The sequence below is a fragment of the Euprymna scolopes genome, chromosome 8 (genome assembly GCF_053919585.1).
Source record: "Euprymna scolopes isolate OS-2025 chromosome 8, ASM5391958v1, whole genome shotgun sequence".
NCBI lineage: Eukaryota > Metazoa > Mollusca > Cephalopoda > Sepiida > Sepiolidae > Euprymna > Euprymna scolopes.
Genome location: NC_136489.1, coordinates 106941585 through 106956204, shown reverse-complemented (window position 1 = coordinate 106956204; position 14620 = coordinate 106941585). Strand labels below are relative to the sequence as shown.

The window sequence follows — 14620 nt, the reverse complement described above, 5'->3', positions numbered from 1 at the left end:
ATTGAAATATGGACCTTGATTCCTAGAGCGATAGCTATTGATATATTAAAGATCTTCGATAGGGTCTGGCACAATGGTCCATTCCACAAGTTAGTTAGTTATGTGATATCCGGAGTATCTTTAAACCATTAAAGGATTTATCTCTGACAGGACTATATAATAATTGTTTACAGGTAAAAATAAAAAGACACCAATCCCCAATGCAGACCTGCTTCACTCATCCATTCTTGGTTCAATATTCTTCGTTTATATAAACGATCTTCTAACGAGATAATTCGTTGGCATCTATGCATACAATAGAACGGCTGATAGAAACAATTCGAAGAACATTGATAACAATAATCTTTCTGCTCCCTCTCTACTATCCGACTTGGAACACTTATTTATGTAGAAAACGTTACTTGGTACTTTTAATGCCTCTATAACCAAGCTTGTTTCATTTCAACACAAAGTATCCAATCTTCACTCCTTCTCAGTACAAATGATTGGTTTTCTTATCGAGGAAACCTCTACTTTGACAAGTCTCTAACACCTGAATAGGAAGAGTTACATCAGATCTGTAGCGAAGGTTTTTGAAACAAACAATTGGATCATTCTACTGCTTTATGACCTACGTAAATCCTCTATCTCTATAAGAACCAGATACGTTTTAAGATGGGATACTGCTGCATATTTACCCTTCCGTAAAACATTCTGATTTTAAACTAGAGTAACCGATTAGATGTTGTGCTCTAATGTGTTTAGATAATAAGATAATTCTAATTACAGCTGCAACAAAGACATTTTTCCCTCTCTCTCTTCTTACCAAAAACTAAACGAAAATTCTATGAAAAAGTTTCTTGTCTGTAGAAAAAGATTCGACGAGCCTGCATGACAGAAGCTGATGGCCAGACAACAAGAGTCAAGCTGGCAGTGGCGAAATTGTAAAAAATATTGTTTAGAAAATTTTAAATCTTTTAATAACCAACTGTGGACATCCTGAAAGCGACTTGGGGACGTTTAGCCATTAGGTGCGAAAATTATTACTTGTGAAAGTAGCAAGTATAGAATGGTTCTCCGGCCATTAGTCGTACGTTGTAAATGAGCAACTTGTAACAAATAAAGACTTCTGCATTTTGTCAATATTTTTTTTTGTCAAGAAAAAAATATATTAAAGAATTGTTTCAGAATCGAGAATTAGGAGCAAATTTTTCCGATTCCGATACAGATTTAAATGCTGATTCCGAAAAAATAGTCAAATTCCCGTTAATCGTCCCAACACATGCACACACACACACACACACACACACGCGCGCGCACACACACACACACACAGACACACACACACACATATATATATGGGGGGGGTAAAAATAAATTATTATTTCCTAATTATAATTATGAAGCTCTTTAAGAATACTTAAGGATGCGTACTGTCTAAGGCAAGCAACTAGCGTCCATGCAATGTTCACGACTTCCGTTTGTGCGAACACTCTAGGTTGTCATTGTACTCGCTCGAATTCGGCGTTGAATACTTCTTAATTCCCTTCGTTCGCGTGGCAGTTGTTTGATGGCCCTGGGGTTGAAGCTCGGATAATAAAGCAAACGGTGGCTTCGTGACTGGGTTCGAATCCGATAGGGATTGTTACTCTACTCGGATGATTGCGTAAGCATGAAACACTAGTGTCTGCAGATTGAAACTCAAATTAGACATTGAAAGAAATCATCAAATACTGGATATTTACCGTCACTTTTTCCTTTATATTTCGTCCGCGCTTTTCACATTTTAACGCCCTTAACGCACGCGTTGCATACATCTTTTTTTTAATAGATATGCATATGCCATAACCATCCGATTGTGCATATTTTTTCAACGTAATACATTTACAAGCTTAGGTGTTTCTGAACACTTTAGTTAATTCAATCGAAGACAGTAAATCTATTGATTTTGATGATTTTTCCTGTTTCCGTTTTCTATTTTTGTTACAAAGAATTCATCTTTTATCAAGTCCCGAAGGCCACTCAACAAGGATAAGGGTAAAAAAGTGTACGGTTGTCGTCGGTTCAACAGCGTTGTAATCGTTAATTGTGAAATACGTTTATGATTTGATTATTTAAGGGAACGGCTCAACAAGAATCTGTTTGAATTAGATTACACTTAAAGATGGCCAAGTTGTAGTCGGAAAGTAGGACAGCGGAACAGAGTTTCATAGGCGGGCATCTCTCGGTAAAAAGCTTTCGTCATGGAATCTGCGTCTAGATTTAGGCACAATAAGAGTTAGAAGGAGAATGTTGATTATAGTTTTAGTTAGTATATTATTGTTTGTTAAAGTTTAGCAGGGAGTACATAGATCGGAGTTCGGTCGAGCACTTGCTATGAAAATAACAGCGGAGACAGGCTCGCAAGGCTTCTTCTGTGGGAAAGAAGCTTCGGGGAAGTTTTGAAATCTGTCAAGGCAGGAGAGGTAACTCACAGCATCCTCCACTCAGATGTGGCAACAAGACTCCATCTCAGTTCGTACTTCGCTGTAATACAGGTAGAAAATTACATCGACAGTGACATATTTACTATAGCGGTAGAATATGTCTATTTTGTTTATCCTTTTGTCTTTATTACGAACACACAATATTGCAAACACACACTATTACGAACACAATATTACAAACACACAATATTACGAACACACAATATTACAAACACACAATATTACGAACACACACTATTACAAACACACAATATTACGAACACAATATTACGAACACACAATATTACAAACACACAATATTACAAACACACAATATTGCGAACACACAATATTACGAACACACAATATTACGAACAAAATATTACAAACACACAATATTACAAACACACAATATTACGAACACACAATATTACGAACACGCAATATTAAGAACACACAAACCCACACGCATACACTCATATATATATAAATGAAAAAGTGTATATTACAAATTTCGACATTTTCACCATCTTACAATTTATTCCTTTAAGTACGTTGACATGTACAATTTTTGACAGCACCTGTTTCCTAGCGCAAATTCATTTATTTAATTATTATATTAATCAATGAATATATATTTGCCCTTAACTCATCGGAAGAAAAGACACCTATGAATTCTTTCAAAGAAAAATAAATGCATATGGGCATGATTAAAAAATCTAAAAACTGGAAGAAATGTTGCAATTACCTTTGTATTAATTTTTTTTCTATTATCACGCTATGTAATATGCATTGACTTTTTTTTTTAATGAATTAATGGATGCTGTTTCTTTGGGTGCAGAATATATTCGTTGATTGATATAATAATTATATAAATGCTTTTGCGCTACGAAACAGGTGCTGTCAAGAATTGTGTATGTGAGCGTACTTAAAGGAATAAATTGTGAGATGGTCAACATCAGGAATTTTGAAATACAAACTGTTGTCATTTATTTGTTATATGCTATGTGACTACATTGAGCTTCAAAAAGTAAAGGAGTGGCATAAATAAAAGTTAAAATATAATTTTTAAAAACATATTGCCACACGGACATACAAATATGATCTGCACTCAGTGCTCGATAATCTTTTATATATTTTTTTTCCAATTTATGTTAACCATATTCACTCGCTCGCACGAACTTGAGACAGCTTGATATAGCTACTGTGAATTACAGGCACTATATATATATATATATATATATATATATATATATGTATATATATATTTATATATATATATATATATATATATATAAAATAAAATGGAGGTGAAAGGACCTGAATACTCAACGTTTCGCCCGATTTATGCAGGCTTATTCAAGAGGGATGGTCATTGGGGGAGAGCAGCGTGTTTTCCTTATGTAAATTAGATGTCTATATACATATATACATTTTATGAGAGAAAATAAATTAGAGTAAACTAGCGTAGTGGATTACGTTTAAAACTTAAAATATCGTAGAGATTTAAAGGATTGCCTCTGGAAATATAACCGTGATAGATTAAGTAAATAAAATGAAACGAGATTACTAAGGGAGTTTTTTTTAAATTAGACATAAATGAATTGGGAAAAAATAGCGTAGTAACTGTAGATGGCGTCTAAAAATAAGAATAGGAGGTGATAAAATTGGGTCTAAAAATAGATACTGATAAAATAAAATACAGTAAATAAGTGAAATAAAAATAATAAAATGGAATTATGAATGGATTGTTTTAATATATATATATATATATATATATATATCGAGTTTAATCTGTATCTAAATTGTTCTCTTTAATAATTATTTTCGACAGATAGGGAGCAATGTGGAAACCCCCTTTTCTTTGTTTAATTATATTGCTGGAATGGGAGATTATAGCGGACTCAATTAAACGTCTTGTGGATCTGTTATGTATGTGTTTAAGGAAAGTTGCTTTGTTGAAATTAAAATATTGGTCGTTCCCCATGATGTGACAAAATATGGCGTTGAGTGTATTATTTACTGTTATTTTTTTTTACATCTCTATTGTGTTCATATATTCTTTTATTTAAATTACGTTGAGTTTCTCCTACGTATATTCTTCCACCATAAAGGCAGGGTATGGAATATATTCCGGCTTTGGTGTTAGTATTGGTATTAGTCATACTTTTACGCGTTAGATCCCTAATTGTTAAAGAGTTTAGTTTTGTTATTTGAATGCCTGTCTTATTTAGGTTCTTATAGATTGTGTCGTTGTTTTTATTAGTTGGTAATGTTAATTGTCTTTCGTGTGTCTGGCTATTTAGGAAATTATCTCGGTTTCGGTTATGGTAAAATTTTAGTGCTTTCCTTTTTGTATTTGTTAAAAAATGTTGATGGTATTGTAAGTTCATGATTGTATGTTCGATATACTCAAATTCTTCCTTGATGTATTCTTCACTGCATATTCTCAGGACCCTAAGAAAATATCCTATTAGAATACCTTTTTTTACTTTATCATCGTGATGAGAATACACATGTATGTAATCATTTTTATTCGTTACTTTCCGATGGACTTTAAAACTTAGACAATCATTGTTATTTATGATATTGATGTCCAGAAAATGTATGGAGTTGTTATTTTCTCTTTCATATGTATAGTTAATAGTGGGTTCAATCTTGTTTAATTTATCAGTGATATTCTCTATTTTGGAAGATATGGGGAGGAAAATTAAAATATCATCTATATATCTATGGTAGGAAGTGCCCTTGAGCAATTTATATTTCATGGGTCCGGTTTCCATGAATTCCAAAAATAGACATGCCAAACCCCCACTTAGGGGGTTACCCATGGACAGTCCACATTTTTGTTTTTAGTAGAGTCCATCGAATGTGAAATATGTCATGTCAATGCATATACTTATAATTTTAATTATATTATCTATTGGCAGAGGTAATTTAATTTTTATTTTGTTCAAGTGTTTTGAAAGAAGCTTGAGGCATTTCTTGGTAGGGATATTGGTGTATAAAGATTCTATATCGAGACTAGTCATGGTTTTATTTTTCATATCGAGGTTTTTTTAATCTTATTAAGAAGGTCGCCAGAGTTTCTTATATTGGAATTGCTAATTGTGCCCAATAATGGCGTTAGGAGTTTTGTGATGGCTCGTGCTATCTTAGAGGTGGCACTGCTAATGCCAGAGAGAATTGGGCGTATTGTATTGTTATTTTTATGCGTTTTGGGTAAACCAGATAAGGTCGGGATTTTAGGATGATATTCTATATAGGTAGTCCATATTTAATCATTATTTATTAATTTCTTGTAAGATTTGTTAAATTTGTCAATTTATTTATGTATTATTTCGGAAGTAGTTTTTTCATATGTGTGTTCATCTTGTAATAGTTGAAGTATTTTATTTTTTGTATTCAGTTATTTCCATTATCACAATCCCCCCACCTTTGTCAGCAGGTGAGACGATAATATTATGGTTGTTAGCTATGTGTGATAATGCATTATATATATCGGGCATAAATCGGGCGAAATGTTGAGTACTCAGGTCCTTTCACCTCCATTTTATTTCATATCGTCAGATTTAATCAAGCTAAACAATCATATATATATATATATATACATATATATATATATATATATATATATATATATATATATATATATATATATATATATATATGGCAACACAATTTAGTTGGAAACGAAATTTTAAATAATAGGACACACATATCAGGAGTCCACCCTGGGCCCAACTCTCTTCCTGGTCTACATTAATGATCTCCCAAAACACATACTTAAATCATTCGTTGATATCTATGCTTTTGACACGACCATCTATGGCAACACATCAAAGGCCGTAAATGACAAAGTTCTCTCTAATTCTCTCTCCTCTGATCTTGAGCAGGTGGTGCAATTGGGGAAGAGGTGGCTGGTTACCTTTAATGCATCTAAAACTAAGCTCCTATATTTATATCATAAACACTCTGATCTCCACCTGGCATCAATTGAAATGGATGGCCTTCGTCTAGGGGAGGCCCCATGTTTTGATAAGCTTCTGGGTTTGACCTTTACTCCTGATCTGAAATGGAACACATACATCAAGTCTGTGCCCAAGGTCGCTGGGAAAATAGTGGGATACTTCTACCGCTCCAGGAGATATCTCACTAATGATGCAATTCTCTATCTATATAAAATCCAATTACGTCCAAGGATGGAGTAATGCTTAATGCTGCCACATCTAGGCAGGAGCTGCTAAAAACAGCCTATACTGACTTGACAGAGTACAAAATAGAATGTGTGGCTTAATGAGGGATGCCCTTTTTTCTTCCCTGCCACCTCTCTCCCACAGAAGAGACGTTGCGAGCCTATCTTTGTTTTATCGTTATTTTCATGGCAAGTTCTCGTCTGAGCTCTAATATCTGGTCCCCTCTCGCCGATCTTTCACGAAAAACACCCGTCTAGCTGAAACAAGTGTCAATAATTTTCCCCACTCTTTATTTGTGCCTAAATCAAAACGTAGATTCCATGAAGAAAGCTTTTTTCTTAGAACTACACGCCTGTGGAACTCTCTTCCGTTTGCCTGTTTCCCTGCTGACTTCAACTTGGATGTCTTCAAGTCAAACACAAACAAATTCTTGATGAACCACCCCTTAAGTAATAGCACTTTATCAAATCCTCAATACTAACTATTACTACGATACTATCCCATTGATTACTGTACACACAATAACCCTTATCCCCGAGTGGCTTCTGAGCCTTGATAAGTGGTGACCTCCATGTAAAAAAATAGCTCTACCTGATTAAGTTAAACTGAATAATATTAGAATAAGTTAAAAGAGTATATAATCAAGCTACATAGGAATTTTATTACATAATCAAGTCATTAAATGTTACAGAAAGTAGAATAGGGGAGAAACCTCTTTAGAGCATGACATTTGGAAGCTACATTTTTCTCGTCAGAACCTGAGGAAAAGCTGGCATGAAACAAATCTTTTCTTTCGTTCTTTCCTATTAAGATTTACGAGTATCGGATATTTAAGATGTAGAAAGGGAGATAACTCTGTACGTTCGAAATTTTTAAGTTTTAGTTGAAATTATAAGTTACCAAAATCCTAATATGTATTCATAACGATGAAAGGGAAGTAACTCATGTCGTTCGATGTTTCTAGGTTTGGTAAAATCCCTAATATGCATTTATGATTTATTTATTAATTAAACAAATCCAATTAAAACTAGGATAGCCTATTCCAAATATAAGTTTGTAATGCATATCTTAACTATGATACATCTAAAATATCCGATAATCGTAAATCTTAATAGGAAAGAACAAAAAAAAAATAAAAATTAAACAAAAAAATAAATAGATTGAGATCCTTGATTTAAAATGAAGAATGGGGATGAACTAAGTATATAGTAATGTTAAACTTTCTTTCCTTATTGAATAAGTTTTAAACAAAAACTTTTCTTAAATCACATAAATAAGTTAGTCGATATTTTGGTAAATAAACAAACAAATTCCAGATACGAAACCAACATAGAATCGCAACAATATAACTTAGTTGATTAGTACGGACTAGAAAAAATTATTTAAATTAACTAAAGAAATAAAGAAATTTAATTTAAGAAATCAATGAATAGTATTAATAAAACATATTTAATGGACATAGGTAATTAGTGGTAACATTGTATGATATTTTGTTTGGAGTTTTTTTGGAGATACGAAAATAGGTAAATAAATACATCTTAGAAAAAACAATGCAAGGATGCGATATAGATAAAATACTTTCGTTGTTTTCTTTTTCTTATAAGGTGAATGGTTTCCATAATGTTTTATTTTTAAAGTGTTTTTTATTCAATAAGTTTGACGAAATGCTGTTCTTGTGAAAATTTCCAAACAACATAACGGTTGGATTTGTCCAAATAGTCTTGAAACAATGGTAACTGACGATGAAATACACTATTTGCTGCTATCAACCCATTCTTTTAAGTCTTAGGTTTTGTTAAAATAATCTTTATATATATATATATATATATATATATATATATATATATATATATATATATATATATATATATATATATATATATATATACATTATTATACTTGATTTTAAACTCATATTTTGAGTTTTTCTATGATTTTTAATTGAACGGTTGTTTTGTTTTCCTTAAAATTATGTAAAGCGTTAAGCGTTGTTTTTATTGATCTTCTACATTGAATTTGACATTCTAATATCTGTTTTGTGAGCGATCCCTTTGGACTAATAATGCACCTCTTAAAAATATTTTAGATATAAATGAAGATACAGTTTGTGCACCAACAGCGCTTATATATTATTTCGTTGTGAAAATTCTTTTATTCAAGAACTTTGAGGCGGATTACTTCTCTGGCGCTTCCTCTGATCATTTGCAGACTTTGAAAATTACTTTCTGGATTATTCTACATGCGATTCTACTGGATATTAACTTTTGTTTCATTTCATTTTATGTTATGTTTGACTGCACCTATTTTTCGTTGGACTATTCCCCCAGAATTTGTAGTTGTTTTACGCATTATTTTATTTCTTCCTTTTTATATTTTTACTCTTACCTTTTCTTCTGTACTTAATTTGTCCTATTTAATTTACATTCTATAATTAATTATGTTGTATCTCAGTGTTTGTAAAAGAATTTTCTTTTAAGTTTTTAATAATATTTAAAAGAAAACAGTGTATATATTCTAAATTTTTAAAAAAAATCTAAATTTTTACATTTTATTAAAAATTTTCATTTAGAAAATTATAAGAATTTTTCAGAAAATTATTTCTTTTTATGTATTTTTTTATTGTTTATTTCTGTTTTCTCTCATTTATCTCCATCATATTATCTCCTCCATCTTGTTTCGATTTCTAATCTGAGTATTTTTTAAATCAGCGTGATCTTTTTCCCCCGTATTTGTATAATGCCAGCTTTTTGTCCACTTTTGAGGAAATGATTTTAGCTTCAAAGTGTCGTAGCATGAAAAGGTTTCTCCTCTGCTCCTTTTATTGCAACTCTTATTGGATTGATGTACCTGTATTCTTTTTTCTTTCAACCTAGTCTCTCTTTCTCACTCCCTCTCTCTCTCTTTCTTTTTCTCTCTCACTCCCTATATATATAAAGAGATAAACTAAGTTTATATAGTCACTTCCCCCCCTCTCTCTCTCTCTCTCTCTCTCTCTCTCTCTCTGTGTATATATATATATATATATATATATAAACTAAGTTGAAAAAATAAAGAGTAAAGGTAAGTAAAGCAACGCTGAGCTTGGCCAGTACCAGATGGGTGACCATTTGCGAAGTATAGGCGCTGTGTGTACCTCGCCGTGTTGCAGAAATTTCCAGATTGGTATCTGGGAGCGCATTAATTCACTGGGAAACATTCATTCCAAATACTCGTCAAAACATGTATCTAGGAGAAGGATGAACTTTGATGTAAAAACCTGCGGTCTATTGTATACTCTTCCCTCTGGCAGTCATCTTCACCGACAAAGATTAGCAGTAATACCAAAAAGTGTGGTTGATTCTACACAATGCCTTAATCCCATAAACAAATCATCTGTGTGGATTTCCGAGTAACTTAGTTGTTGCGAAATCGATAGTCAATTATATATATATACATACATATATATATATATATATATATGTATCTATAATATATATATGTATGTATGTATGTATGTATTTATGTATGTATGTATGTATGTATGTTTTTGATTGTTTTGGAGGCAAAATTCCTGACAGTATGAAATGTAATACTGTATTTCAATATATATGCATTTACATACAAGTACAACCAGGTGTATATGTAATCACTTTATTATTATACATTTTGTTGCTGAAGATGAATCCACTGTTTTTCTGCCATTCACGCGAACGAGATATTTTTAATGCATTGTCTTTTCTGTAATGAAAACACTCATTTATTCTTTTGTATAGACGAGTTAAGATTTTTTTTTGTTTTCTGTTTTTACGAATTCACAATGATAGATTTTATACAAATGTTGATTAAATAAGTTACACACTTAAAAAAAAAAGCGACATTAATAATTGGGATAAATTTCCTCTTTTATATACGGCGTATGCAAACATTACCATTTTTCTTTGCTTTAGCATAAATAGGACATATATTCGACAATTCCATCCATTTTTCTTTCAACTTTTTTAAAGAAACCTATTCAGGATTTTCGATTGAGGGTGATAATAGATAATAATGTTAGCCACTTTAATATTTTATAGATAGCTTTTAAATCTTGGATTTGATATTTACTATCGAAACCCTCCAAACGCTATTTCTTTCATTAAAACGTCTATGCGTATAGATTTTGTTTGTTTAATTTTAAAGCAATGAAAAACGGTAACTTTTCCACCACGCTCGTACCGGTCCAGAGAATCCATTTTTTTTTTTTTATTAAATCAATATTTCTTAATTTCGCTTGTTCTAAAGAATAAAGCAACTATTCACAACCAACCAAACAGATTCAATATCAGATACAGGAACAAACCAGTGTTTTTTGTTTTTGTTGTTGTTTTTTGTTTGTTTTTTTATAATGAATTTCAATTCAATGTTTCCTCCACATTGTCATTCCTTCTTAGTTTTGTGGATTTGTTCTGTTCTGTTGTTAGGATTTCAATGTCTTATTTTACTGTTTCCATTTTTGTGAGTCTAGTTGGGGTAGCTTATATTTTTAAATCCAGTTATCAAGAAATAGAAAAATCTGGATCCAGACAATCATATGAGCGGTTAGTAATCATCGCGGTTTCTATGAGAATGTTCAATTGCAATTTAATTACCGTAACCTTATCTCATGTTAATATGAATTTCCTAATCGAAATTAATAAATATTTTGAGAACATTGGCATAACAAAAATGTGATAAAGTGTGTGATTGGTGCGAATATATTTGCATATATATATATATATATATATATATATATATATATATATATATATATATGTATATATATTACATATACACACATGTATATACACACGTATATATGTAACTATATATATATATATATATATAAACATATATATATATATATATTTATATATATAATCGGATTTTTTTATAATTGAGCACTCTGCTGGATTCCCCCCATAATATATATATATATATATATATATATATATATATATATATATATATATATATTATATACACACACACATATATATATATACACACGTATATATGTAAATATCTATATATATATATATATATATATATAAACATATATATATATACTTATATATATAATCGGATTTTTTTTTATAATTGAGCATTCTGCTGGATTCTCCCCCCCCCATATATATATATATATATATATATATATATATATATATATATATATATATATATATATATATATTTCATATATCCATATGAAGTTAATAATTAGATATAATATTTTATGGACCAATTCTCAGTATTTAGTCCAGCAGACAGTACTCAATAACTGAGTAGTCTACTAAGTATATTGTGACAATATATATGTGAATTACGCTACACAGAATTCTCCCGGCATTTGTGTAGCATAATGATCATATAAATATATATATATATATGTGGTTGGGGGGGTCGTGTGTGTGTCTACAGGTGTGCGCGCATGCGTGTGTGCGTGTGTATATAATGGAGGACAAAGAAAGTTCTTGGAAATTACATGTTTAATTATTTTGAAAATGCATGCATCGTGCTAAATCTTGAATAAACATTGTATATTCATATTATACAGGTGTACAAGTATATATATATATATATATATATATATATATATATGTGTGTGTGTGTGTGTGTGTGTGTGTGTGTGTGTGTATGTGTGTGTGTCTACATATATAGGCAAACACGTATTCTTGTTCTGTATGCATGTTATATGTAAATTTTTACCTCTCAATATATCTATGCTAATCGGACACATACATATACAGATATAAATATTCATAAATGATTCATTATAAACCCACAAATATACTAACAAATGTATAATTGATTTTGCCCATAATCAAACACACAATCATGTGGAGAGACACATAGCAAATAGTGAGGATGGCTGGTTTGCTGTGAGTACGTTGCGTTTCCGGATAAGATCTGATTGTGAAAAACACACACACAAACAGATGTACATATATAATATGTTTATATATAATACATACATACATACACACACACACACACATATATATATATATGCAAATATACTCGCACCAATCACACACTTCATATATATATACACACACTTTATATATATATATATATATATATATATATATATATATATATATATATATATATATATATATATATAATGCTGATTTTGTATTGATACTTAATTTTACGCGAGTAAGGTCGTTAAAGGAAAATATGATATAATCCAGGAGCTTTGGATATATAAAGAATATCGCAAAATGAAAAAGTTGACTCGCACAAGTTTTGAGCCTCTGCGAATATATTTTTTTATGTTCTTTCTTTATTTACATAATCGAGGACGAAATAAATTGCTTGTTACTGATTATACCCGCAGAGATATAAGCACAACTAAAGAAGCATAGCACGCACACACATACACTCACAATCACACGCACACACACACATAAATATATATGCATATATATGTATACATATCTATATATATATATATATATATATATATAATCGCATTTAATTATATATATGTGTGCTTATGTACGTATATGAACACATTTTTAACGTTTGCTCTTAATATATAATATGCATATATCAATAAATATGATTAAGTACATAGAATCTTACAAAAAACTGTTTAACTCTTACATTATTTTCTGTGAATGGCTTTACTTTTGTCAATTATTTGTCTGTAATATATCTGGGCGTTATTAAATAGTGTTTCGACACTTTCCATTTATTTTTTGTTTAATATTTTTCTTTCCTTTTTTCAGATCGTTTTTTTTTTTATTCTGGCATTATTACGTTTTTTTTTCATTGTAAAATATTTTAATGCTAATATTTGCAAAGTATTTCTTTATTTCGTGTATCCACTCCGAAGATATGCCGTTTTTCTCATTTGCTGTATTTCCAGCAATTTTTTCCTCCGACAGTTTTGTTTATTTTACGTGACAATATTTACATTTTCAAAGTTTTCAAAGATGTTTTACGCATCTGATTCTTGCTTCTTTTTCGTATCTTTTTCTTAAAATGTATTTTTTTCTTTTATTCTGTCATTTATTTTTACTCATTCGTGCTATTTTTTTTTACTTTTTCAGATTCTTCCATTTTTAGTCGTAAACTTGATTCCGGTTCATTGATCATCGTTCCGTCCGGTTCAGATACGTAAGCAGTATGTGTCGGTGCACTGAAAAATATGTTAGAAAAACAAATGGATTAATAATCTAGAATAATAACAATTTAAAGTGTATATATCAGCAGAGACTTTTATGTTGTATCAAACATTCCAGTAGTTAATACACAGAAATATTTATTTGAATTATTCTTGATCCTTGGTTTCAATTTCGATTATCAAGATATTAAGTTTGTTTCGTAACCATAACAATTTGAAAGAACTGTACCAAAATGTCCATGTTCTAACTTAAAAATTATTGGTAAGGTATGAGTTAAGTAAAAATTTCTACTACTACTACTACTACTACTACTACAACTACTACTACTACTACTACTACTAATAATAATAATAATAATAATAATAATATCAATAATAATAATTCTAAGAAAAAAATAAAAATAATAATAATAATAATAATAATACAAATTCTAAGAAAAAAAAATAATAATAATTCTAATAAAAAAATAATTCTAAGAAATAAATAAATAAATAATAATAATAATAATAATAATAATAATAATTCTAAGAAAAATAATAATAATAATAAAAATTCTAAGAGAAAAAAATAATAATACGAAACATTGCAAGAAAAATAAAATAATAATAATAATAATAATAATAATAATAATAATAATAATAATACGAAAAAGTCTAAGAAAATAAAGTAATAATACGAAAAATTCTAAGAAAAAAATAATAATGCAACTAATAATAATTATAATCTATATATCCATAATAGAGAGAATGTGTGTGTGAGGACATTCTGACCTATATACTTAAGGACTTTTTTTATCTACAGACTTGAAAGTTGGTCTATAGTGTATTCAGACATGTGAAAGATTTTTTTA

The 14620-nt window shown here is 30.1% G+C and overlaps 1 protein-coding gene across 1 annotated transcript in view; it reads right to left on the bottom strand.

The window, feature by feature from the left end:
* Positions 1 to 13403: 13403 nt before the first annotated feature.
* Positions 13404 to 14620, bottom strand: part of LOC145283705 (uncharacterized) — a 390390-nt gene continuing 389173 nt past the window's right edge. Inside the window, exon 13 of the mRNA XM_080132730.1 lies at positions 13404 to 13784. Coding sequence (XP_079988856.1) covers positions 13738 to 13784 — 47 coding nt within the window. The 3' untranslated portion in view covers positions 13404 to 13737. The remainder of the gene's footprint in view (positions 13785 to 14620) is intronic.